At 43.0% G+C, this 25,665-nt stretch overlaps 2 protein-coding genes across 3 annotated transcripts; one reads left to right on the top strand and one right to left on the bottom strand.

The window, feature by feature from the left end:
- On the bottom strand, positions 1-10,393 carry LOC125687392 (sialic acid synthase-like). The gene is made up of 5 exons (XM_048932523.1): positions 10,055-10,393; positions 3,521-3,620; positions 2,650-2,804; positions 1,349-1,615; positions 1-766 (listed from the first exon to the last, which is right to left on the bottom strand). Exons 1-5 carry the CDS (start codon positions 10,391-10,393, stop codon positions 557-559), a joined length of 1,071 nt encoding a protein of 356 aa, XP_048788480.1. The 3' UTR covers positions 1-556.
- On the top strand, positions 10,291-25,665 carry CLTA (clathrin light chain A). Of its 2 annotated transcripts, XM_048932221.1 has the most exons (7): positions 10,291-10,599; positions 17,506-17,543; positions 20,279-20,396; positions 21,396-21,507; positions 22,879-22,932; positions 24,146-24,181; positions 25,214-25,665. In XM_048932221.1, the coding sequence occupies exons 1-7, from the start codon at positions 10,392-10,394 to the stop codon at positions 25,383-25,385; spliced, it is 738 nt and encodes a 245-aa protein (XP_048788178.1). In that variant the 5' UTR covers positions 10,291-10,391; the 3' UTR covers positions 25,386-25,665. The 2 variants fall into 2 exon arrangements, with proteins under 2 accessions (XP_048788178.1, XP_048788179.1); XM_048932222.1 differs by lacking the exons at positions 22,879-22,932; positions 24,146-24,181 and having other exon boundaries at positions 10,294-10,599; positions 25,214-25,662.

The raw sequence follows: 25,665 nt of genomic DNA, 5'->3' as shown, positions 1-25,665 counted from the left end.
TCTGTGAGTTTGTCCACTTCTATTCCTCAAGCAGGTTCCTGCCACACGTTCCTTTAACTTGAGACTTTTTTTTAAAAGACATATCTTAAGAGGAATCTGTCATACTGCATGTATGAAGCTGTCTGTTTAGTTTAGGTAATTTTTCTCTTTGAATTTAACACGAACTTGCATCCTATATTCATGGTATTAAAGCAAATGGCAGAAGAGAGACTTTACAGTAACAGAACAAGTACAGACAGATTTTTAGGATTAGTGTATTCTTATCAGAAAAGGAAAGCTAGAAAACAGTAGACCTCGGTCACAGATTTGGCAAGAAATCCAAAGTAATCAAAGTGGAATGGAAGAGGAGGAACATGGTGTTTTCTAGACACAGTACTATGCAGTTTCTAATAAAATTGCTTTTCATAATTTATATCCCCTAGTTGCGAAAACTTCCTGCAGAACAAACCCTGAAAACGTTCATCTTCTTCAATCCTTTCTAACCCACCATGTCACTAGAACATGTTGTGCAGTAGGACAGACCGACACCATAAAATATCAAATGGAGGGCTTAGGTTTAGCACTTCACTTTCTTGACATGATTTTCCACTGCCTGCTCAGTGATGGTTTCATCTTCTTCAATTGTTGTCTTGGCCTTCTGGCCCACCAGATCAAAGATGGCTTCTGGAGCAAATCCCTTAGGCTCTCCTACTTTCACTGTCAGCATGTCAAGTGTCAGTACGGTTCCTTCGGGAATGGTCACTTTTGCCACAACAGACTTCCCCAGCTACAAAGGAGAAAATAAAAACAACATCTAAGTCAAACAGAATTGTAGGCACCAGAAGTGGACCACAAAATTATAAGCCACCTGAGAAAGGGTTGCCCAACCTGTTGCTTAACTTATAACTCTACAAGAAGCTTGAGTTAGTATGGAAATGTTTACTGTAACAAGGCTGATGGGAAAACTTAAGTCCTTACTGAATTCAGACAATATCTCACTGGCATTTCCCAGAATCAGAACGGAAGGAATCTGAGTAGACTGATGAGCGTTCTAGCTTCATGTAAACAGAGCTTGTGCATTCACACGTATTTACTGCTCAGGGGAGTTAGTCACAGGGGACATCCATAAAACTCCACTGAACTTAAAACTGACAGAAATGGCACATGATAAGAAATGCAGATCTGCCTTAAAGTTACAGTGCAATAAGCGCAGTGTAATAAGTGCTCTGCTCCTTTGCAGTGGAAAATTTATTAGAGTGCAGAGGCAAAGCACTGCACAAAAACGGAGACCTTCACACCACAAACCCAAGCACTGGCTGCTGTTTTTCTGCACGGGAGTTACAGACTGCGAATCAAAAGCAGGAGTTACCTTTTCATTGCAAGCCATTTCACAAGGCAAGAGCTGTTTGATTGGAGAACCCATTGCTCTTTCCACAGTACGGATGGCTTTCACCAGCTCTGCCAGTTCCTTTGGCTCCAGGGAAGCCTGGTGGTCACTTCCTTTCCATGTTTTGTCGAGAGTCACGTGACGCTCCACCACTTTTGCACCCAGAGCAACAGCTGCCACCGAAATGGCAATGCCGGTTTCGTGCCCTGAATAGCCAATGGGGATGTCGGGAAAAGCTGACTGATACGCCTGGAACCACGACAGAGTTGGTCTCAGTTGCCAAGGCAGCAATTTCAAAGACAGAGCCAATTTAACAGTAATAACTGCAGTGAACACGCGGGCAGTTTCTGTGCCACAAAACAAGCTGTTGGTTATGCTCAGGATGAAGCATGCCTAGGATGCCTAGGATTCCTCCAGCCCAAGTGCAAAACTTTGCACTTTGCCGTGTTGAACCTCACCAGGTCCGCCTTTGTAGCCTCTCGAGGTCCCTCTGCATGGCATCCCTTCCTTCAACCATGTCTTTCTAATTTATTTGTGCTCTTCAAGGTCTTAAAAGCCCACCCAGCTGTAAGTTGTGCAAATGGAGTTTTTTTCATCCAAGAACCCAACACCTTGTTAAGCTTAACCTGCGTTCAAAGCAGATGGTGCACCTTCCCATGTTTCAAATCTGAAGCAATCCTTTCCGCAGCAACACAGGAGTTATTCAGTCCTACAGGCAGTTAAATACAGTCACGTCCAGATATACTCAAGCTAACAAACACTGCGTGCATAAAGCTGGGCAGATGTTTGAATGCTGGCCGACCTGGGAACATTTTCCTGCATCGGCCACCAGGCACATCCAAGCAATAATTTCAAAGGAAACTATAATCCATTTTCTCTCACGGCTCTGATACTCACACAGAGCCTTTTTAATGGAATTATGCGGTTGAGCTCCCAACTGAGAATCACGTCCTCAGTTCCACACACCCTCCCAGAGGTGAGGTAACCGTCCACATCCTTTTCTCTCCTTTTCAAAGCTCACGCTCACCTTCAGCTCCCTTCTATTTAACTGCATAGCCCCTAAAGCAATCTCTCCTATCGTATTCCTGAAAGCTCAGCTCTGCCACAACAGGACCCAGTTAATAGTTTTACTTCAAGGCCAGGTGGAATTAGAGGACCGTGATGCACTTTCCCACCTCTCAGAGACAAACTCGAGCATGTGTAAGACCTGGAAACAGAGCGCAATGGAAGTGCACAGGCCTTCTGTGGTACTGTGCCAATAGCACTCTTACTTATTCACTGACCGATATAACACGGAGATTGACGTCCTCAGGCTGAAGCGGGTAGGCACTGGTGCACTGCAGGAAGCAGAAGTTTGGATTGATGGGCTTCACAATCTGATACACCTGGTGCATTGTGTTCATCGACTGCATCCCGCTGGAAATCACCATTGGGCGTCCTAGCCATTAAAACAAATGTTTTGCCTAGATTTCAAGTTTAGATCCCTAAGAAATCTGCACAGGCTTAACTGAAGTTCTGCAATGCATTTGGTTGAACTAGAAAAGGAAGATGGGTGATTTTTTTGGCTTTTTGTTTTTCCCCAAAGTTAAGCAAAGCAAATACATAATAACTGAACTGGTGAGACACTGTGAAACTATGAAGTTTAATGAGACTGGGTTCCCCAGTTCATGAAAGACAGGGAAAATCCAGGGAGAGTGCAGTGGAGGGGCACAGAGATGACGAGAGGCCTGGAACATCTCCGCCAGGAGGAAAGGCTGAGAGACCTGGGGCTGTTCAGCCTGGAGAAAGCCAAAAGGGGATCAACTGAAAACGCGAAAATGGACAGGAGTCAAGTGGATGGGGCCAAGCTCACTTCACTGGTGCCCAGTGACAGAACAAGGGGCAGTGGGCACAATCCAGAACATAAGAAGTTCCATCTGAGCACAAAGAAAAACTTCTTTACTGTGAGCGTGACAGAGCAGTGGAACAGGCTACCCAGAGACACTGTGCAGTGTCCTTCTCTGGAGATATTCAAAATTGACCTGGTCATTTTTCTGTGCAACCTGCTGTAGCAAATGTGCTTTATCAGACAGTTGGACTCACGGACCTTCTGAGGCTCCCTCCAGCCCCTATAACTTGTGATTCTGCAAATACTGCTCAGTAGATAATGCTTACCTTTCTTTGCAGTCTTTTCCAAATATGGGAAATTATTTGTATCTCCTGATCCTACTTTGAAAAATGGAACATCCAATTCATGAAGAAATTCTACAGCCATCTGCAAGAAAATAGATAAATAAATAAAAATTGCTATTTTTCAACACGCCAGTTCAGCTGGGTTAATGACAGAGAAGAATCACCGACAAGCCAACCCTGCAAAATAGCAAAAGCAAAGTTTAATTACTTTAAATTTAAATTTAAAGTTTAATTACTTTATATGGGGCACGTATACATAACCCTCAAATTATATTAGTCCAGAATATCTAAGGTACAAAATAAACGGAAAGGTAGGTCACATAAATTCCAAAGCAGATGCACCATTCTGCTTATGAAGGTTGGTCTGTAGGTTAACAGTTAAGAAACTCTGGGTCAAACATTATTCCAGTATAGTTACTAATGAACAGAAGCCAGGTGGACAGTAGGTGTCCTTACAGACAGCAGGAAAACTGTAATGTCCTGGCTGAAACTGATGATTGAGCACCTGGTGAAGGGGTGAGGCTGGCCTATGGACTGCAGACAAGTTCTTGACACTTATGCTCAGTATGTGACTGGAAGGGTGGACCCAGGTTGGAGCCACTCATCATAAGAGCAGGCCACGGGATGGGGAGCATGTCTGACACCTTGGCTCTGTCAACAGAGAGCCCCTTCACCAGTTCAGCAAGTTCTATTCCTACTTTTGTATACGATTATGGCCCTACCTGCAAATTCTTTGCTGGCAAGGACCAGTCATAAACTGTTTTGTTTGTTCGTTTGTTTGTTTGTTTGTTTGTTTTCTTTTTTTCTTTTTTTTTTTTCTTTTTTTTTTTTTGTGAGCAGAAGAAGTCTGGATCAAATCTGTATAACAGTGGTTTGACTGTGGTCCTGAAAACTTGATGGAAAACTATTTGGTCAATGTCTTTGTTGTTTAAGTGCTACTGAGGGGAAACTTTTAACTGAATGGTCAGTTGGTCATGTACCTTAAAGGGCTGGAAGAATTTACAGCTTTTGCTGTAAGCTAAACAGCTTCTTTTCAGTTAATCAGAAGAAGTAAAGGCTAGGTTTTACAACACAAAGATAGGGGGTTACTTCCTGCTCAGTTGCTATCTGTTTGATCAGACATACTAGGAAGTTAGTCTCTGTGGTAAACTAGTCTTTTTCCCTGCCAGGTTGGCTGATGTGTATTCTTTTGGATGAAAGAATATGATGTGCAGGGCATTTTAAAAGGGTGAGAAAATGTAAAGTCAGATATATGGATCATTGCTTTGTTGAATCAGGACGTGGTCATCTTTCACTGGTGAAGAGTTCAAAAGATTTTTCTGTGCAGTAGTTCTTGAAGCAGAATGATGAAATGGATCTCACAATGATTCAGGTTGGAAGGCTCTTTAAATATTGTCTAGACCAACCCCATTGCCATCAGCAGGGACAAAAGATCATTTGGATATCCAGTTGCAGAAAAAGATGGAAAACAATACCTGTAAATGTGTTCATGCTGATGCCAAATACCTGCACCTCAGATACAGTACAGGAGAGACGCTTTCTCTGCTCCAGTCTTAAGGAATCACAGAATCACAGAATCACAGAATCATAGGGGTTGGAAGGGACCTCTAGAGATCATCGAGTCCAACCCCCCTGCCAAAGCAGGTTCCCTACACCAGGTAGCACAGGTAGGCATCCAGGCAGGTCTTGAACATCTCCAGAGAAGGAGACTCCACCACCTCCCTGGGCAGCCTGTTCCAGTGCTCCGTCACCTCACTGTAAAGAAGTTCTTGCGCATGTTTGTGCAGAACTTCCTATGCTGCAGTTTCCAGCCATTTCCCCTCGTCCTGTCTCCACTCACCACTGAAAAGAGTCCGGCCTCGCCATTCTGCCCCCCACACCTTAGATATTTATAGACTTGGATCAGGTCCCCTCTCAGTCTCCTTTTCTCAAGGCTGAACAGACCCAGTTCACTCAGCCTTTCCTCATAGGGGAGATGCTCCAGGCCCTTCACCATCTTTGTGGCCCTCCACTGGACTCTTTCCAAGAGATCCCTGTCTTTTTTGTACTGGGGAGCCCAGAACTGGACGCAGTACTCTAGATGAGGTCTTACCAGGGCAGAGTAGAGGGGGAGGATCACCTCCTTTGACCTGCTGGCCACGCTCTTTTTAATGCAGCCCAGTAAGCCATTGGCCTTTTTGGCCACAAGGGCACACTGCTGGCTCATGGCCAACCTGTCATCCACCAGGACACCCAGGTCCCTTTCCGCAGAGCTCCCCTCCAGCAGCTCATCCCCCAACCTGTACTGGTGCATGCAATTATTCCTCCCCAGATGCAAGACTCTACACTTGCTTTTGTTAAACCTCATCCGGTTTTTTTCTGCCCAGCTCTCCAGCCTGTCCAGGTCTTGCTGAATGGCAGCACAGCCTTCAGGCGTGTCAGCCAATCCTCCCAACTTCGTATCATCAGCAAACTTGCTGAGGGTGGCCATTATCCCCTCATCAAGGTCATTGATGAAGATGTTGAACAAGACCGGACCCAGCACAGACCCCTGAGGAACACCACTGGTTACAGGCCTCCAACCGGACTCTGCACCACCAACAACGACCCTCTGTGCTCTGCCAGTCAGCCAGTTCTCAACCCACCTCACTGTCCACTCATCTATCCCACACTTCCTCAGCTTTGTTATAAGGATGTCGTGGGGGACAGTATCAAATGCCTTGCTGAAATCAAGGTAGACTACATCTACTGCTCTCCCCCTATCCACCTAGCCAGAGACAACATCATAGAAGGCTACCAGGTTGGTCAAGCATGACCTCCCCCTTGTGAACCCGTGCTGACTACTCCTGATAACCTCCTCTTCTTCCAGTTGTCTGGAGATGACATCCAGTACAAGCTGTTCCATCACCTTTCCAGGGACAGAGGTGAGGCTGACTGGCCTATAATTGCCTGGGTCTTCCTTCTTGCCTTTTTCGAAGACTGGGGTGACGTTGGCTATCTTCCAGTCTTCAGGCACTTCCCCCGTCTTCCAAGACTTCTCCCATATAAATAAATATCCCATGTCATATCAGAGGTGATCGAGAGCAGCCCTACAATGCCATCAGCCTCCTTGTTAGTGTGGATGCCAGAGGAGAGTTGCTTAAACAAATTTTATACACCATGGCTTCTTACAGTCTTCAGCTGTTCTACATTGGTCAGATTTTTTTCCTCTTGTTAATGAGACTTTTACCTGAGAAGCATCTTTCATGTGGAAGGTTGAGAGAGATTGAACTACTTAGTCTGGACAAGTGATGGTTCAGGGGGACTCTTCTTTGTACAGCACACTGACAGGACAATAGCCATTAGAAACAAATTAAAAAAAAAAATAAATTCAATACGAGCACACCTCATATTGAAGAAAAACCTTTATTTACTGTGAAGACAGACACTCAAACAGGTTGCCCAGAAAGTGGGTGCAGTCCTGCACAGTCCTGCCAAGAACATATTCATGTTGATACAGCTTAAGCAAGCACATTGGAATAGACAATCTCAGGAGGTCTCCTCTTAGCTTAATAATTCTTAGAGTCTGTGATTTGTTTGCCACTTCTTTTGATGGAAAAACAACAAACAAAAATACCAATGACATTCTTAATGTCTAATTCCTTTCCGAAACATCTCAATTTTGTTATTTTCTCTGGGTTATTTAGCCCCAGTCAATCCATTCAAAATGGGGCCTTATAATCTCATGTTCCCCAGAGTTTACTTTCAAGGTATTGATTTTCTGTCATTCATATGATATCTCGTATCTCATTCCCATCATGGCAAACATGCTTATTTATGCCATTTCTTGTTAGCTGTGGCTGTAACTGCCTGAGTCAGTGTGTGCTTAGTGATCTCTGTGCATTTGCTTCGAAGAAACTTGCAGCGTGATGTTAAATGATGTGCAGAATAGCTGCTGTGAAGGAGACAGATGCTGTAAGCTTCCTGTGCTTCTCAAGACAGTTCTTTCTGGCTCCTGTAACTTGTGAGCAAGTAGCAAGCAAAATATTAGATTCCTTAGCATGGAATTTTTTTTTTTTTTTTCTGACTTTTATCTATAGCTTGATGGTTGAGGAATATTTTTATTGATTTCGGGGGACCATATTCCAGCCAACACGTGCCCTTTCTTTCTAATTGCCAAAACCATCAGCTTCTGCAAAATAAGACTAGCTAGAAAATTCTCAGAGAGATGCGGTACATGTCCAGATGTCAGCTAGACTGTGCCTGTCTCATTTGCATGCCAAATGAGTTAAGAGGGAGCTGAAAGTACTGGCATTTAAATTTTCTGCTCTGGAAACATCTGTTCTACTAAATCTCAAATTTCTTCAATCAAAACCATTCTACGATTCCAGTACTCTGTTGAAATTATTTTCTTAATGTTGGAAGTACATAACTGCTGTCATATTTTGCTAAATGCTTGAAAACATCTTTTTAGAATTACTTTAAAAATAGAGGACAGTATTTTTAGAAGGGAGAATTATAAGTCATTCTGTTACAAAGAGTGGGGAGAAATTGCACTATCCTTAAAGTCATTTGTAGCCTGTGTGTCATTTAGTCTTTCCATAAAATGTTATTCATATAACATTCTTGTACTAGTCTCGCTGGCATGTAAGTCACCATGGATGAATTACAAAGGGCACTATTACTATAGTCTACAGTCTAAGATGTGATATATGCCTTTAGGAAACAATGTATTTCTACTTCTTTTGTGGGTAAGAAAGCAGGAACAAAACAATAGTTTTGATAGTGCAAAAATACTTGAAGAATTTATCATCAAAGTAGATCTAATAACCCACTGCAATTTTCTCTGCCTCAAAAGCCAGTAACATTAAGTTATCCTTTCTGATTTAACTCAGATAATTTTATTGCCAATTGTAAGCTTATTATTTTGCTTATGTTTCATCCTTCATCATGCAATTTTAAGACAAGCAAGTATGCAGATTTGCTTTTTATTTGAAATGACAGTATTCTCTTTGTACTTGTGGCATTAAGTCATCCGGAATCCCCCACCGGGCTAAGAAAAACTAAAAAAGCAGAAGAGGAAGTTGCTAGGTTTATATCCCAAATTCACTCAAACGCTTGAATGGGAACAATAAGACTATTCTACCTTTTTGTGTGCTTATGTAAAAGGGAGGAAGAGTGATTAAAATGTACATGGGAGTGTGCTTTCAGGACAAATTAAGGGTCAAGGCCAGTAAATTTCAGCATGAGCATGACATGCGCTTCATGGGGGAGTGTCATTTTTACAGTCTTCTGTTATAAATGAAGGACATAGTTGCTGCTGTTGCTCTTTATTCCTTCACTTTCCCGTGGCTGCTGGAGATTCATTAAAATAAATGACACAGTTCTGTTCTTCCTAGAAGATAAAACTGACAGAAGTTCAGCCTACTGCCATGCTAGATTCTGAGTTTTCACTGGAGAAACCAGGCATGCTTTAAATGACTCAGCAATATGCAGGGACCAGTCTGTACCACCTTCCTAGCAAAATGTAACTAACAGAACAAAATGTACCTCAGCCTGCAGTTTGCCTCACCATGTCTTTCATGTAGGTAAAAACTGACTTCCAGGGTTGCTTTTCTCTGCATTTGGCCAATTTCAGAACGATGTTGGAATGGGACTACAAGGTAGGACTGGGTGGCTTATGTCTAATGTACTGTGACACGTACTGACTTACGGGCAGCACCTAAGTGGAGGCAGAGGCCTTGCCATAGATCTCGGTAGAAAATCAGAATTACTGTCCACAGATATACCGTTCCAAGACGCCTAACACATGGTATGCATAGGTTAAGCTTTCAGCTATCAGAAAGAAAACATACGACTGCACATGGATGCTTCCACTGGCTCATTCTGCAGCGCCCGGCCCATGGGGGGCTATAGGACTGACACCAAGACACTTCTCCTGGGCAGTGCCATGGCACCTGCTGGCTTTTAAGAAGTGTTTGGGCAACGTTCTCAGACATAGGGTTTGGATTTTGTGTGGTCCTGTGCGTTGGATTACGAAACAGGAGCTGGATTGGATGACACTGATGGAGGCTTATTTTGATCTTTGTTGATCTCTCCAACTCTGTGAAAGGAGGCTGTGAAGAAATGGGAGTCGGCCTCTTCTCCCAGGTCACAGCAATAGCACAAGAGGGAATAGCCTCAAGTTGCATGAGAGGAGGGCTAGTTGGCTATAAGAAAAATGCCTTCTCAAAGAGTGGTGCTGCACTGGCACAGGCTGCTCATGGAGGTGGGGGAGTCACCGTCCTTGGAGGTGTTCAAGAACTGTGAGAGATGTGGTTGCTGGGCATGGTGGGGATGGGCTGATGGCTGGGCTCTGTGATCTTAGAGGTCTTTTCCATCCTTAACACTTCTGTAGTTTAGTGGCAGACTTGGCCGTGCTTGGTTAACACTTGGACTTCTCAGAGGTCTTTCCCATCATAAAGGATTCTACGATTCTCCGAGCCCTGCGGCTCACTACCACCCCAGGCGTAGTACGGTTAAGCGGTGCTACGACGCGGCAGTGACGCAACTCCGTACAGACAAAGTCACGCGACCGCTATCGGCCCCACGGCTACCGCGCGCGCTCCCACAGCCAAGCCTGCGCGTTCCCGGCCCCACAACCCCTTTCCGCTGCCCTCTCTGCCGGCTCCCCATCAAGCCCTTGGCGCTGATTGGCCCGAGCCCACCGAGGCGCGCGTAGGATTCCATTAGCCCCGCCTCTGCCGCTCGCTGATTGGCTTTGCCTCCCGGCGGTGCTCGTCTCCCATTGGCCCAGGCGGAGGGTGCCCCACTTCCGCGCCGATTTCTGTGTGGAGGCGCAGGCCCGGGACCCGCCGTCGCCCGTGCCCGCGCAGCACCGCAGCAGCTCGTTCCCATGGCTAACCTGGAGTTGTTCGGTGCGCAGCAGCCGCAGGCCGCCGCCGGTAACGGGGCGACGGACGGCGCCGAGGAAGACCCTGCCGCTGCCTTCCTGGCGCAGCAGGAGAACGAGATCGCGGGCATCGAGAACGACGAGGGATACGGCATCCTGGAGAGCGGCGACGTGCCGGAGGCGCTGCAGGCGGCGGAGGGCTTCGACTCCGGTACGGCGCACGGCCTCCCTCTCCTCTGTCCCGGGCGGCCGCTGCCTTCTGGCGGGTCCGCCCGGCCCGCGGCTCGCTCCGCCGCTCCCGTGCGCCCGGAGCGGAGTACCGCGGGTAGGGCGGTACGCGGCGCTCCGCCCGGCGCCGCTCTGCTCGGAAGCGGCGGTCCACGTTCGCGCGTGAGAGCCGACTGGGCTAATGTTTAATTTTACTCGGCCTCTGGCCGTTGTACCTCCGTAACCTTTGTACCGAAGGTGAGAAAGCTGACGCTGCAGAACGGGGTGTTGTGCTCGGAGCAGCGTGGTTATGTATTCTGGGAGTCGGGTTGTGGGGGCTCTCCGTTAGTGCAGCAGCAGCTGAAGCGGTCTCTAGCCTCTGGCACTAGGGCCTTTAATCTGAATCCTGGGCGAGAAGGGGCTGTGAACCTAGCAATGCTGTTTCTGTGTTGCTTCAAGGTGTGCCTCGTGTTCATCTCTGCACCCAGGGGAGTTTGTTTTGACCTCGAGAGCCATTCCTTTATCACTTCCCGAACGGGCAGCTAGCCTCTTCTGTCTGAGTTGAATTACTCCGCTCACCGGTTCACTATTGAAGTGTCTTCAGAATTAAGTTTTCAATGTGAAATGCTGCTACTGAAATAACTGGTGTTTATGGGACTGTTGGTTCATAATAACCCCTGAAACAAAGCACGGTTAAGCGAGCTGAGTAATGGAGACCTGCTGTATTCAGGGCTAACCTAGAGGTACTGCAGCCCTTAGAAACTGGCTCATTCATAAAAAGGTTGGCTATACAGACTGCGTACTTCCATGCAAACGTCTTTGTCAAGTGAAGTGACATCCTTAAGCACTAAACATGGGGGTAATCATTAGAATACCATCCAGATGTAACGTAACTCACTATTTTTATGAGCAGAAACAGACTGTGTATGAATCCCCTCTCTCAGAAGCCTCAGATGTTGCTCTTTGAAGCATTATGCTTTATATGGCATAGAAGAAAATTGTTAGCATCTCACAGGGTGATAGAACCAACTGGACTTGTATTTTCTCTGTGTGCAGTCTGGCTGTTGCAGCGTAGTTCCTCACCAGCTGATTAAGTGCTGCCAGGTTGGGTAGAAATGAAAAACTAGTTCAGCTGTGGCTGAAGAAGCTTTTCATTTCCTTTGAGAAACTGTTACTGTAGAAAGAGAGCCATAAAGTAGTAGATATAATCTAAGGATCTGTGAAGTCTAGGTGTGGTCTATATATCACTTTGCTTTTTGGTATGAATTTGGATTTCACTGATGCTCTGGCCTGTAGTACAGGTGTAGCTGATCATCTTTTTGGAATTCTGGTGGTCACCTTGTTAATAGAACATCCATTCTCTGACTGTTAAACCCTATATTCCCTATTAGGAAAAATAGAAGATGCAATTTGCAATAATGCAAAATGTGCTAGTTCAGGTGACAGGTGTATTTGTAACTTCTGTTGCCACTTCTCTATAAGACTTCTTAGGGTTCAGTCAACACCCTAACAAACATCTGACAACACTAGTTCTTATTAGTTTATTGAACTGTTTCGGTGAATGTAAATCTATTCTTGCATTTATTTATGTAAATCCTTAAGAAAAATATTTTAGTGAAACCTTAAAGCACGGTGGTCAGGGATTTGTGGATTTATTTAATTTACTGTTTTAACTATAACTTTCCTGAAATCCTGATTTATGGATCTGCTGGGTAAGTTTTTCTTTCTTTCCTTTCTCAATGCTGGGCAGAAGTTGTAGCTGAAGCAGTTCTCTTCCGGAGTGCAAAGATCTTAAAATATTATGAGAAACAGTCTCCAGCTTCCTTAAATATGCTTGTAAGAAACATGCTCTCTAACACATCAAACTGTTTAAATGAAGTCTATTAAAAAAAAAATAAAAAATAGTTCAGCGTTGAACTTCATGTACTTAGGCTAATGGAAACATATTTGTGGTAATTGAAACTGTATCCCTGTTAATTGTAGCAATGATGGGTACTTGGGGCATAATGTTGCCAACCTCATGTGGTCGCACTGAGCATCACTTCACATTGCTTCTGTCAGGGCTGGAATATTGGCCTGGCCCATTAGACCATTTATATGTACGTAGACATTCCAACTAGTCTTGTATTCACTTGAAATGTGAAGCATAATCGCTATCTCAGAGGACAAGAAATGCTGTGTAAATAGAGCAATAAAGAGCTATTGTCTGGTTATTAGTATTCTGGTCTCTTGTGGGATCCCCTTCCCAGTAAGAAAACAGTTCAGTTGTAGTGTCTGCTCTGCAGGAGCGAATGCGTTCAGATTGAGATATCTAGCTTCCAGAATCTGTGTTTCAATGTAAAAATCCCGTGATGGCTTGTTGGTGACTTCTTACTGAGAACAACCTTCAGTAGCAAGCAGTTTTGTGTAAACAGTCATGAAAATACTACTCAAGTTTAATGTAGGCTGTCTAGTCTCAAACATTGACTTCACTTGCACATTCTGTTGCCTTTATGTGAACTTCAGTGAATGACTCTCATCTTCTGAAGAGCCTCTCTAGGAGGTAAGGAACTGAAATCTCTCAAGGATTGAATATCAGTTGTTTTTTTTTTCTTTTTTCAAAATATCTTTGGGAAAGAATTGTTTTCTTCTGACTTGAGTTAACTTCACAGACAGAATGAGTTACTCATCAGTGGCTATTGTTTTTTCTAAACTGTTCAAGGTTTCAAAGTGCTCCATAAGGTAGCATTGAGAAAGGTTTGATTTAAAAAAAAAAAAAATAAATTGTGATGCTGTATTATGAAGCTCATAGTAGGAACAAACACATCTATTTTGCCTATTAATGAGGAGAGAAGCCCTTTTCCTGCTTTTATTTTTTATTTTACCTACAATCACAGAAATAAGGTTTTGGCTGGAAAACCTATTTTTCCTCAGTGATGCAAGACATTGTTGTAAAAGAATAAGGAAACAAAACCCTCAAGCTACTACTTTTTAGAAGATAAGCAGTGAAGAGAATACTCAGTATTTGAAAGGGATGCTAAGAGTAGCTCATATAGCATGACTTTAAGTATAGCCATATTGAAGTTAACTTCTCTTGCATGGAGAATATTGTCAAAAGCCTACTTGATAGGAAGACATCAGAAGGAATTAATCCATGTCTGAGCTTGAATTAGAAGTGTTACTCTTCATGGTCCTATGTCTGGTTCTTCTGATAGCCTTCATTTATTGTGCTGACAGTAAATCTTCACTAGTGAACAAGGCTGAAAGTGTATTGTGCTGCATAGCTGTATGGTCTTAGAGCAAGGCAATGTGTTTGATTTGAAGAAGTAATTACAGAAAATGTTCTGTTAATGCTCACTTGCAGCACTGCAGTATTCTTTAGGTGTTATGGATGATAAGTGGGATGTCACACTAGATGGGGAAATGTTGTAAGACTCTTCTGCTTTAACAAGGCAAAAGAAACAACAATGGAACGCCTAAAATGTGACAGACAGCATCGAGATGTTCCCCTTTTTCTTCCTTATCTCTGTGTACAGAGACTTCTGACTGTCCTTGCATTCCACTGCAGTCTTCAGGACAAAAGGAGTGTTGAAAATAAACAACTCCCAGGGGCAGATAGAGGACCAGCAGGATGCTAGAAGAACTCTAAATGACATTGAAGATCACCAAATAAGGCTGTGTCTGTTAGTCAGTATGTAATGTATGTGAAAATATAACCTATTCACGAACGATCAACTGATGGAGCATTCTTGGAGAGTTATCCAATGCTACTGCAGCACTGCCAAGAAAGAATACCTTGCTTAACTGTAACAAAACTTTGCTGTAAGTTTCTACACAGTGATTTTTTTTTTTAATCACTTTCAAAAGTAGATCTTCACTTCAGCTGTCTCTGACAGCTCAGTTGTTGACATTCAGTACAAAGCTAACTTTAAATGAGAGTTGTGTCAACTCTGAAGTTGAAGTAAGCCTCTGGCTAAACCTTTACTTTGTTCTTGGAACTAGTCTGTAGTTTTTGCATGCCTAGTACTACCAGAACAACTGCTTATGGATTAATTTTATTCCAGGTCCACTACCATCTGCTCGATCTGCCCTTTTCTTGAAGCTTCATAAGCTTCCTTGGCTGTTCCTTTCAGTTAGAAACTTTGCAAATTCACTGTATGTTGACTTTTAGGACTGAAGTGGGAAAAAAACTGTGCTTATCTTCAAGGTACTTGTCCATTTCTCTTGAAAGCTATTGCACATTTGGAGGACACACATTCTAGCTGTCTGTTTCTGGCAAGCTCAACCGTTTTTTCCCTCCTGTGTGTGCAAACAGCTGATACAGCTTCTGCTTTCCTCACAGGCTCAGACTCTAAAAGTTGTCTGGGTGGAACTCTAGAAGTTTGTTACTCCATTGCCAGCATGTTCTGGAAGTGTGGATACTTGGATATTTTCTGTGCTTTATCCAAAGTTCAGAAGGAACCACCAAGGAGTGTGGGGTGTTCCTAACTTCCTCAGAAAGTATGGTGTTAACTTCAGGAGTTGTAAGGTGCTGTATTAGTCATGAATGGACTCTGAAGCCAATAGAGATCTGTCATTGTTCATAACTGTTGAAAACATTTTTCTGGGGAAAGTTGTATACAAAATGACATCCTTCTGTGAACAAGGAAATCTGATACACAGATTGCTTTGCTTACTGAGACAAAGGCTGGCAAACAGGTTTTTTTTTGTTTTTTTTTAAGGTTTCATATTGATTTACACCAACACTGAAACTGGAGAGCTGGAGAGAGAATATTTGACTGTTGATTCTGTTTCAGTTAGTGTACTTGTGTTAGCACATGATAGCACAGCAGTACTGTTCTACTTTATTTTCAGCGGGCAGGGTGCATTGTCAGCATGCTGACTCAGCATTGTAATCACAAGTTCTAGGAAGCTTAAAACAGATGGAAAGCTGTAGTATTTTTAATGCCTGTGACTTATTTGCCCTCTAGCCATACTTTCTGCTGTACCAATTAGTGTCTAAGCAGAAGATAAGTAGTCCTAAGATGAACACATCTGTTTTTCAGCTCTGCAGGAATGTTGTTCCGTTCTGCAGACTACTAGCCTGAATGCTGAAGACTTTAATGAAAGTTTTCTCTTTGTATTATGACAAGAAAAATCTTAAAGATGTAATCCCCCTTACCTCGCTGGTCAGTCAGTGCTTCCAAGTATGTCCCATGAAACAACTGCCTTTCCTCTGGAGATCAGAACTACATTTATTTCAAGACTAACCTTTGTTGGGTTTTTTCTCTCCAACTAGGTTCTGTCTGATGATGCAGGTTGCTCTTAGCTCTTCCCAGGTAGGCTCTGTAGGCAGCTAACTTGTTCAGGTGGTTTTTGTCAATACAAGTTACAGATCCTGACTTAGCTGTAATTCCAGCCCAGTCTAAAAAGGTGAACAGCTGCAGCCTCCTTTTCTAGCATGAAGTGTAAGCAGGCCTCCTTTATGGGCTTCAGTCTTCCTAAATGTAATGAGGAGAATTGTTAGTTATGGCTGTAACTACTCAGGACTGTGTGCTCAGTGGTCTCTGCACATTTGCTTTGAGGAAACTTGCAGCTTGATGTTAAGTAATGCGCAGGATAGCCGCTGTGAAGGAGGCAGATGCCTCTCAAGCCAGTTCTTTTTGGCTCCTGCAACTTGTGGCAAGCAGCAAACAAAGTAGTTATTGCTCTTGAGATATAGGAGTGTAGCTCTAAAATACTAGGGTCCTTTAACTGGTAAAACTCTTGTTCATTTACTTGAATTGTCTTTCTCTTTCTGAAGCTGGTAACTGCATTATTGAAGGCTAGTATCATTCAATGTTACCATGTTTTGACTAAGGATTTTACATACTTTCGCAAGTACTGTGAATTGCTGCTGTTCAGGAGTCGGAGATAGGGGCTTAGTAATACTGGTAAAAGTGCAAAGAGGACATGGAACAAATAGAGCGTGTGGCAGCATGACAGTCTGCTCCAGGTGAATTAACAACCTTATTTAGGAAGCTAATGTGAAATGTTTGAGTTTCTGCCTGCTATTTGTTGACTTTGGTAAAATCTCAGCTTTCAGTGTAGAGTGCATTAATGTGGCAGAAACACTTGTGATGGGCTTATCCAGGGTAGCATTATAGATGAGGCAAAGTTGTAAACTTAATATATTTCACTGGGAGATGGTACACTACTGTTCCAGAAAGTGGTTCCTGAAAATTTTACCGCCTTCTCCATAGACTGAAGACTCAAATAGTTTCACAAAGTCAAATACTTGTTTCACAATTGATGTGTGTTCCTAGGTCTTCCTTCTGATAAGAGATTTTAAGCTTCTGTGGTAAGGATTCCAGCTGATCTTGTTCCAGAGACTCTCTTTGCCAAAAGGAATAACACGGCTGGAGAATTAGAAAGCTATCAAAGATGTCATTGCAGGAGAAACATGAAAGGTGATTTTTGGTAGGGATGTTAATATAATTTTTGGACTTGCTAGGAGTTAGGAGGTAACAAAATCATAAGATTTAGAAAGTGTTGCCCTACCTGATTGTTAGTCTTACAAGTAGTGTGAAAAGTGTAAGTCACCTTTAACTTCTGAACAGTTGTCTAGTATTCATTTTCAAAGGCAGGGATGGGAAAATGGGAGAAACTCCAGGACATTCTCCGTAGCAGCTTCTCAGCAGTGTCAGCTCTGCTTTTTGAGTAGCCTGTAGCAAGATCTCATAGTGAAGAACTGGCTTTAGTTCTAAAGAATAATGACTCACTGTCTCTTGTGTCCTGGAAAAGGAAGAAAAGTGCAGAGGTAAGGAATTGACCCTATGGGGTATTGAGTAACAATTACTTACATAATTCCCATACTGGATGCTGTAATAAAGGTTTCCAGACAAGTAACTGTTTAGTAAATCCAATTGTATTGTTTTTCTCAAATGGTTAAACTACAGTTATTTCTTTACAGGTGCTGTTGATGGAGTGATGAATGGAGTTGTCTATCAGGTAAAATACAAGTAATCTGTGCTTAGGATGTGCTGTTCTACTGTGAGAACTTACTTAAATCTAGACTTGTACTCACCATTGCTTTTCTAATGTGCTTGTCTGCTGTCTCATGACCTAAAGCTGCTAATGCTCGCAGTATGCTCCTCCTCTGAACTGGAAGGCATCTTAAGGCAGCAGTCTCTTTTGAGTTATGGTTGAATGGGACGTGACCACAGCAAGCAGATTCACTTTCTACGACTGGGTGACCAGTCTGGTAGATGAGGGAAGGGCTGTTGATGTAGTCTTCCTAGTCTTCAGCAAAGCCTTTGGTATGATCCCTCACAGGCTTCTTCTGGGGAAACTGGCTGCCCGTGGTCTGAACAGATATACACTTCTTTGGGTAAGGAACTGGCTACAGGGCCATGCCCAGCGGGTCGTGGTGAATGGAGTGAAGTCCAGCTGGCGACCCGTTTCAAGTGGTGTCCCCCAGGGGTCGGTACTGGGGCCCATCCTGCTTAATATCTTCATTGATGATCTAGATGAGGGAATTGAGTGTACAAACTGAGTAAGTGTGCAGATGACACCAAGCTGGGAGGTGGTGTTGATCTGCCTGAGGGTAGGGAGGCCCTTCAGAGAGGGATTTAGACAGGCTGGACTGCTGGGCTGAGGTGAATGGGATGAGGTTCAACAAGGCCAACTGCCAGGTCCTGCACTTTGGCCACAACAACCCCATGCAGCATTATAGGCGTGGGGATGAGTGGCTGGATGAGTGTGGAGAAGGACCTGGGGGTGTTGGTTGATGCTTGGCTGAACATGAGCCGACAGTGTGCTCAGGTGGCCAAGAGGGCCAACGGCATCCTGGCCTGCATTAGAAACAGTGTGGCCAGCAGGAGCAGGGAGGTGATCATCCCCTGTACTCAGCACTGGTGAGGCCGCACCTCGAGTATTGTGTTCAGTTTTGGGCTCCTCACTACAGGAAAGATGTTGAGGCCCTGGAGCATGTCCAGAGAAGGGCAACAAAGCTGGTGAGGGGTCTGGAGCACAAGTCTTATGAGGAACAGCTGAGGGAGCTGGGATTGTTCAGTCTGGAGAAGAGGAGGCTCAGGGGAGACCTCACTGCACTGTACAACCGCCTGAAGGGAGGCTGTGGTGAAGAAGGTTTTGGCCTGTTCTCCCAGGCAACGAGCAGGACATGGGGTAATGGCTGCAAGTTGTATCTGAGGAGGTTTAGGTTGGACATAAGAAGAACTGTTTCTCTCAGGGGATGGTGAGGCACTGGAATGGCTGCGCAGAGAGGTGGTAGAGTCGCCGTCCCTGGCAGTGTTCAAGAGGCGTCTGGATGACGTGCTGTGTGATATGGTTTAGTGCTTGTGGTGGCAATAGTGATGAGGAGATGGACTGGATGATCTTATAGGTCGTTTCCAGCCTGGTTCTCCGGTTCTCTGGTTCTCTAATATGACTTAGCATATACTTGATACAGGCTAATAAACCAAATGGAACATGTTCTGATTACCTACTTCGGAATCAAGTTGCTTAGTCTTTAATGATAACTCATGTTGTCTTATCAAAGTTGGTCTTACAAGGAAAAAAATGACTGAAAATATATTTGTTAGTGATGTAAAGTTGCATGACATTAAATTATTGGCATGTGGCTCATTCACATTATGAAAGCGTGTTTGTTGTATTACAGACAATGTTTTGTGTGTGTCAGGGAGAAACAGAGCATGCTCACACAATTGTTGTGGTATAGCTGAATTTAATACCTGTTTCACTAAGGCACTGCTGATTGTTGAGAGAATTCTTTGGAGAGCCCTGTTTAGATAAATACTTAAAAGGGAGCAACATATAAGCTACTTTTCCACAGACATTAGTGAACACTGAGATGGACAGAAACAAACTGCTTTCACTGCTACCGTTTTTATATCCTCACTCTTGCTGTGAGGTTCTTGGGAAAACTGCTTGTTATTGGTTCTCAGGTATACAATAAAAGGCAAATGAAATACCTTGATTGTTTATGATTCCAATAGCTGCTTTGTTTGATAGAGCTTCCACTTGATGAGGTATTTAATCTGTTAAGGGCATAGTGGAAAGGGTTGGACATGGAGTATGCTCTGTGGCAATGCACTTGTCTTTGAAAGTCTAATGTATTAATAACCCTGTGCACTGCAAGTCTTTGAAACGTTGTATGCTAAACTGCAAGTGCTAGCATACCTTTTAAAATTTAAGCAAAAAAAAAAAAAAAGCATCTTGTGTTCTAAGCAGCTTACAGTAGTCCCAATTCTGTAATGCCTCTAACCGATGTTAGAAGCCAACTTCTGTTGAGGCTTGCAAATTTCTCTGAAGCAGACAAATGCAAATTATAGAGAATACTTCAATCTCCTGTGCACAAAAAAAAACCCTCCAAAAATATACTTTTGTTGCAAATATTTAATGTGATATTAGCTGGGGGGTTTGTAGGCCTACAGCTGAGATTCTGTGAATGGTCTTATTCTTTCTTTGGTCTTAGACCTCTGGCACAGTTTGAACTCCTGGTTAGCTTGAATTTGTTTGATCCCCAGTTGCTAGAGGCAACTTTCATATTAGTTTACATCAATCATACTGCCCTTTATAGCCAGAGATTTTTCATCATGTGGTATGAATGTGGTATAGCATCAGAAGAATATCACATGTTCAGTTCAAAGCTACTTTTTGTAGCTTGCAGGTATTTACTGAAATGTACAGTTTTAATGTTTAAATGACATTTCTTTCTTCCCAAGGAAAGCAATGGTCCAACAGACTGCTATGCTGCCATATCACAAGTAGATCGACTGCAGTCAGAACCAGAGAGCATTCGTAAGTGGAGAGAGGAGCAAAAGGAGCGCCTTGAGCAGCTTGGTAAGGAGACTGTTTGTTGTAGTGGTATTCTTGGTTGAAACTCAAGAAGTGGCAGTTTCTTCAGCAGGAGAGCTTTTCAAACAATGGCCTCTAGCTTTCTGGAGTTCAACTTGCTGCTTGAGCAGCCAGCCTACAGGGTAAGACTTCTAGTAAGCAAACTGTTAATATTGGTGTAGGAGTTAGGAAGCAAGTGGTTCTCTGAACTTTCTTCCGACACTACTGAAGTGGCCTGTTTAACTTACCAGTGAGTTCCTCAGTTCTGTAGCAGAAAATAAACAGCTTTTATCAGCAGAAAAGAATGAGTAGATACAACTGCCAGCACTTTTCTTCAAGGAAGGAGATTGCTCATTTTAAGATTGCTGAGGCCACTTGTCGTTTTGTCATAGTGAAATTAAATAACCAAGTAGTAACTAAATTCAGCTATCAAAGGCAGCCACACCTACCTGTGGACAACTCTAAACTGGTGTACTTTCCAGTTTCACTAAGGAGGAGGCCTTACTTTGAGACCATCAGGACAGCCTTCTGAACATATGATTCCAGACAGAGCTGAGTCTGTTGTTCCTCTTTTATACTAGTTACAACAGATGAGCTTATCCTGAACTGTGAGTTGGGTGTAAAGGCAGACTGAGTATCACATTCCCTTAATTTGTCTAATGTAGAGAGCTTACTGAGCTTTTTTCTAGAACAGCCATAGCAAGGTGGCAGTGTTTTAGAATGGTTTGCAGGCTAGCAGACTGACTGTATTATAATTAGTCTACATATGCTTAGACTAAATTGAACTAGACTGTCTCAGTGCTGTACAGGGACATTCTGTTTAGCTAATCTTCTGAATGTTGAGGGCATCAGAGTTCTCATGGCCTAAATCAGAGAACCTCATAAACCATATTTGAGTGGATTAAGTAATAATTTGCACTAGAGTACACCCTGAACTATCAGTTGAAATGTTAATGAAATCCAATTGGAATAAACATACTGATAAATCAATTCTGGAATCTTTAGATGCTAACTCAAGAAAACAGGAAGCAGAATGGAAGGAGAAAGCAATAAAGGAGTTGGAGGAGTGGTATGCCAGACAAGATGAAAAGCTCCAGAAAACAAAAGCTAGCAACAGGTAAGATTTCTCCAGCCATCTGAAGAGCTATATTGCTGGCTGTGGAAGTAATTAGGCAAAGGAGAGAAGAGTAGAATGTCTACTATATCCTAAGTCACTAGTCCTTCAGCCCACTAACTATCCTGATAAAAGTGTCCAGTTGTAGACTAGTCTGAGTTTCTTTAGAGGCTAGCTTGAATGTCCAAATGGGAACACTGAAATAACAAGCTATTCCAGAAGCTTCCTTTAATACAAAGCTTGAATTTGGATGGAACTGTTCAGTCTGCTCACTTCTCTGTATGTACCTAGCTGCACAGCTCTTCAGTGGCTAATTACCTTGCAGCTAGCGATCGTACTTGCCAGCTCTCAGAAACTTGGAAGTGGTCTCCTAGTTACTCCAAAGCAGATTATTTCATTAGATGTCTTAAAACCTTTGGCTGCTTCTTGTGGAAGTTTATGAGAAATAAGCAGAGTTCTGTGAGTGACTATTTAACTCATTAAATTCATCATGCTTGAATTGGCTCTTACGGGCTGTGGAGCAGAAACAAGTGACCTAGGCACAATCTAGTAAATTCTTACATTTCCTTATGAGTTCCATGCAGAACTTTGACTTCTGGCTACATAAAGGTAAATATAATAATGCTGACTTAATAACACTTAGGACTTCACTTCTGACCTAAGTCTGCCAGTGTCATTTTCTTCAGGTAGTCATTGGGGCTGCTTTAAACTTTGGGAATCTGTAGACTTCAAATTGAAATGATTTTGAAATGCCATTTTTCCTATCTGAAGAGCTGGTTTATCATAAGTAGTCTTAAGTAGACTTTACTTACTGAATGACAAAAGGAGACTTTATACTTCCTACAGAACTATGGATTTGATGCTTTCATTCCCTCAGACACAGTCTTTCTGTTGGGCTGAAAACAAGATAGCTGTTACAGGCGGTGGCAAGAGCTTATTACCTCTTTAACTTTGTCTTGGCCAGTGGTTTGAGATCAGGGTGCGCATTCTGGAGTAAGGTCAATTTAAAAAGAGCTGCAGTCAGAAAAGTCAAGTGTTTATCTGAGGGGATGTTCAGCATTCTCACCAACCTGGTGAGATCTCTCTACTTCAAGTAGTCTCTGGTATCTGGAGATGATGTCATGCCAACACTGGGACTAGCCCTAAACTAGGTAGTCCTAATTTTCTATGATATAGGAGAGTTTTTGTGTTCCCCCTTGAGTTAGCAGCTTAATTGGTATGTTCTGTGTGGCAGCTGCTTCCCTGTTTCAGTGAGTGTAGGTGATACTAGTTAAACTTGCTTTTTAAAACTGCCTTCGGTTGTGTTCTGTACTTCTCATCCTTATCTCTTTTCTCCTGCCTGCTTGCCTGCCTGTTGGACTATTTGCTACCTAGGGTGGCAGATGAAGCTTTCTACAAACAACCCTTCGCTGACGTGATTGGTTATGTGTATGTTGCTTAACTACTAATTCTGTTTGCTAGTCAGCTAGGTAATGAGGAGGGTCTGAAATAGTGCTGAATGTCTGAAGATGTCTTCTGCCAAATATTTCAGCCAGTATAATAGTAGAATAATAATAATAATAATAAAAAGTAGAATAATAGCCTGTTTTTTTTTTGTCCTGACTCTGATCTGCAGCATTAAGTGCTGTTTTCCTGTGATGATCATACCCAGCACACTTAAATTATGTAGAATACATGCCACTGGAATTTTGTCAGTGATTCAGTACCCTGTAATACATTGGGCTTCAGTTTACTGACCTTCCAGGCCAATACAACAAGGTGTTTTGATGCATGTATGGGTTACAGTCAGATGGAGTCTCATGTGGGTGCTGTGTTTAGTCCCAATCACTTCCATGGTGAAGTATAAAGTATAACTGCATGTTTTGTCATAGGCACTGTGTTCCTGGTCTGTTCCATTTGACTAAATAATCAGAAAAAGATTAAAATGAGGTTCACATATAGTACAAGGGGAAGAAATCGCATGCTTAAATCAAAGGAGAAGAGGTGCCTATAGAATTTAGGATGCTATTAGAGAACATGTGGAAAAAACAAGATGATGGTACTAGAAAGCTAGTAGCTGCTGGTGAAAGAGCACATATGTGCAGATGTATTGCCAGCCTCACAGATCAGTGAGAAGACAGCCAGGATTTTCAAGCCCCAGTAATTATGCTAGTTTCTGTGGGGCAAAAGGGTTGCAAGGTTCATTAGCTTGTTCATGTATTTTAATTTCTTCCCTTAATTTGTAGACTTGAATTGAAAGATGGCCATGTCACAGATTCTAAGGTGACACCTTTAGAAGGTGTACTGGTGAACCATGGTTTGTCTTTGAGTGCATTTATACTGAAGGTCAAATGTGGAATTCATTACCTAATTGTAGATGGATGTAAAGCAAGACTTGTGAAATGATGGATTTACAGGTGGTGTTTGACTTTGTTCTGAAGTTTCCTGGAGTTAACTTAGATTTTTTCCAATAAAATCCTTCTTTTCTTGTAGCAAATGTGCAGTGCAAGTGCTGCAGAATAAAATTGGCAGCATGCTTCCTGAATGTAGGCCAAACTGCTAGTGCATGTTGAGCCAGCTGACCATCTGCATTAAACTCATTCTCATTTTCTATATCTGACTTAAACTTTCTCTCGTTTCTTTTCTTCTCTTCACCTTTAAGCACAAACATAAATCATCCTTGCTACAGCCTAGAACAGTTAAGTAAAAAACCTTCACTGCCCGTTAAAAGTGTCATGTCACATAAAGTAGCAGTGTTGTAGTGATCCTTGTCTTCAGTGGTGTCTGTAACCTTATCATCCCTGTGAACAGTGCTGAACCCTCATGGGGGAGTCATCCTCACTGCTTTTTCTGTACTGCTTGTTGGAGTAGATGGATTTGGTTTGATCTCTCAATGCTTACTGCTCTTTTACTCAGGCAGCTACCAGGGCCCCAGAGTTCCAGTAAATGATACTGGATTGTTACACGTGCATTGAAGCAATGCTGTTGGTAGCACAGAAATGCCAAAAGGATTCTGCTGGGAAGCCTCTGGTGCTAACCTGTACACATTGTATAAAGCCTCCTTAGAGTATCCTTAGGGTAAGAAGAGGGGAAACGTGTTTATCCTGCTAGCTGACTTCAGATGAGTCATCCTATCTGCCAAGATGTGCTTTAGACTACAGCACCCACAGGCATGGAATTCATTACTTACGTTCCTTGTGATTAATGCTGCTTCCATACAGCATTGGGAAACATCAGCAGATAGTTTTATGATGGCCTGAAGGCCTTGGGACTGATTTAAATCCTCAAATGGAATCTATTCTAAGACATGCTTGCAGGGAACTGTAAATTTCTGGTTGGCAAGTGTCCAAAGCAAGCCATCAAGTGACAGAAGCTTAAATATTTAAGACCTGGGCATTTTTCCATAAATAAAATGTCTGCACAGGAGTACCTTACCTTCTGGGAGTTTGGTGACTCCTGTAGGCAAAGACTCAGTGACTACTCTTAAAACCAAACACCTGTATTCCAACATTTTACACAGCAATCTTTTGCACTGCTTGTGCATAGCATACTACTGCAACCTATTTCCATCTCCAGGGCTGGGGCAGTGGGAGCTTAAGAAGCCATGATGTTCACAAGCAGCTGTCAGGTCACATTTCTTATGAAACGTGCTGAAAGGAACTGCATCCTGTAAGTGGGAAGGAGTGCCTTATGTTGGGCATTAACACAAGGTCCATTGCATTGCTTTCAGGGCAGCTGAAGAAGCCTTTGTGAGTGATGCAGAAGACGTTTTTCCAGGCACTGAGTGGGAACGCGTGGCTCAGCTCTGTGACTTTAATCCCAAGTCTAGTAAGCAGGCTAAAGATGTGTCCCGCATGCGTTCAGTCCTCATCTCACTCAAGCAGGCTCCGCTGGTTCGCTGAAGAAAGGCACAATGGAAACACTACAAATGCAATATCTTAACCTTACTCAGAGAAGCTATGTTTGCTGTAATTGGATTAATTGTTTCTATGTTTTTGTTGGACCAAACATGATGTATCTAGAGCTGATCACTGTTTCATTGCATGTTCTTCCTCATGTCTTTGTTTTAAACGAGAGAACCTCCTGAACTGTAGTCTGTGCTATTTGCACTGAGAAATCACTTCCAGCGTTACTGATATTAAAGATGTGTTAAACTGCAAAATGTGTTGACTCTGGATGAAT

Source organism: Lagopus muta, chromosome Z (genome assembly GCF_023343835.1).
Source record: "Lagopus muta isolate bLagMut1 chromosome Z, bLagMut1 primary, whole genome shotgun sequence".
Lineage (NCBI taxonomy): Eukaryota > Metazoa > Chordata > Aves > Galliformes > Phasianidae > Lagopus > Lagopus muta.
The sequence above is the reverse complement of the archived record's forward strand: the minus strand, read 5'-3'. Positions and strand labels throughout refer to the sequence as shown.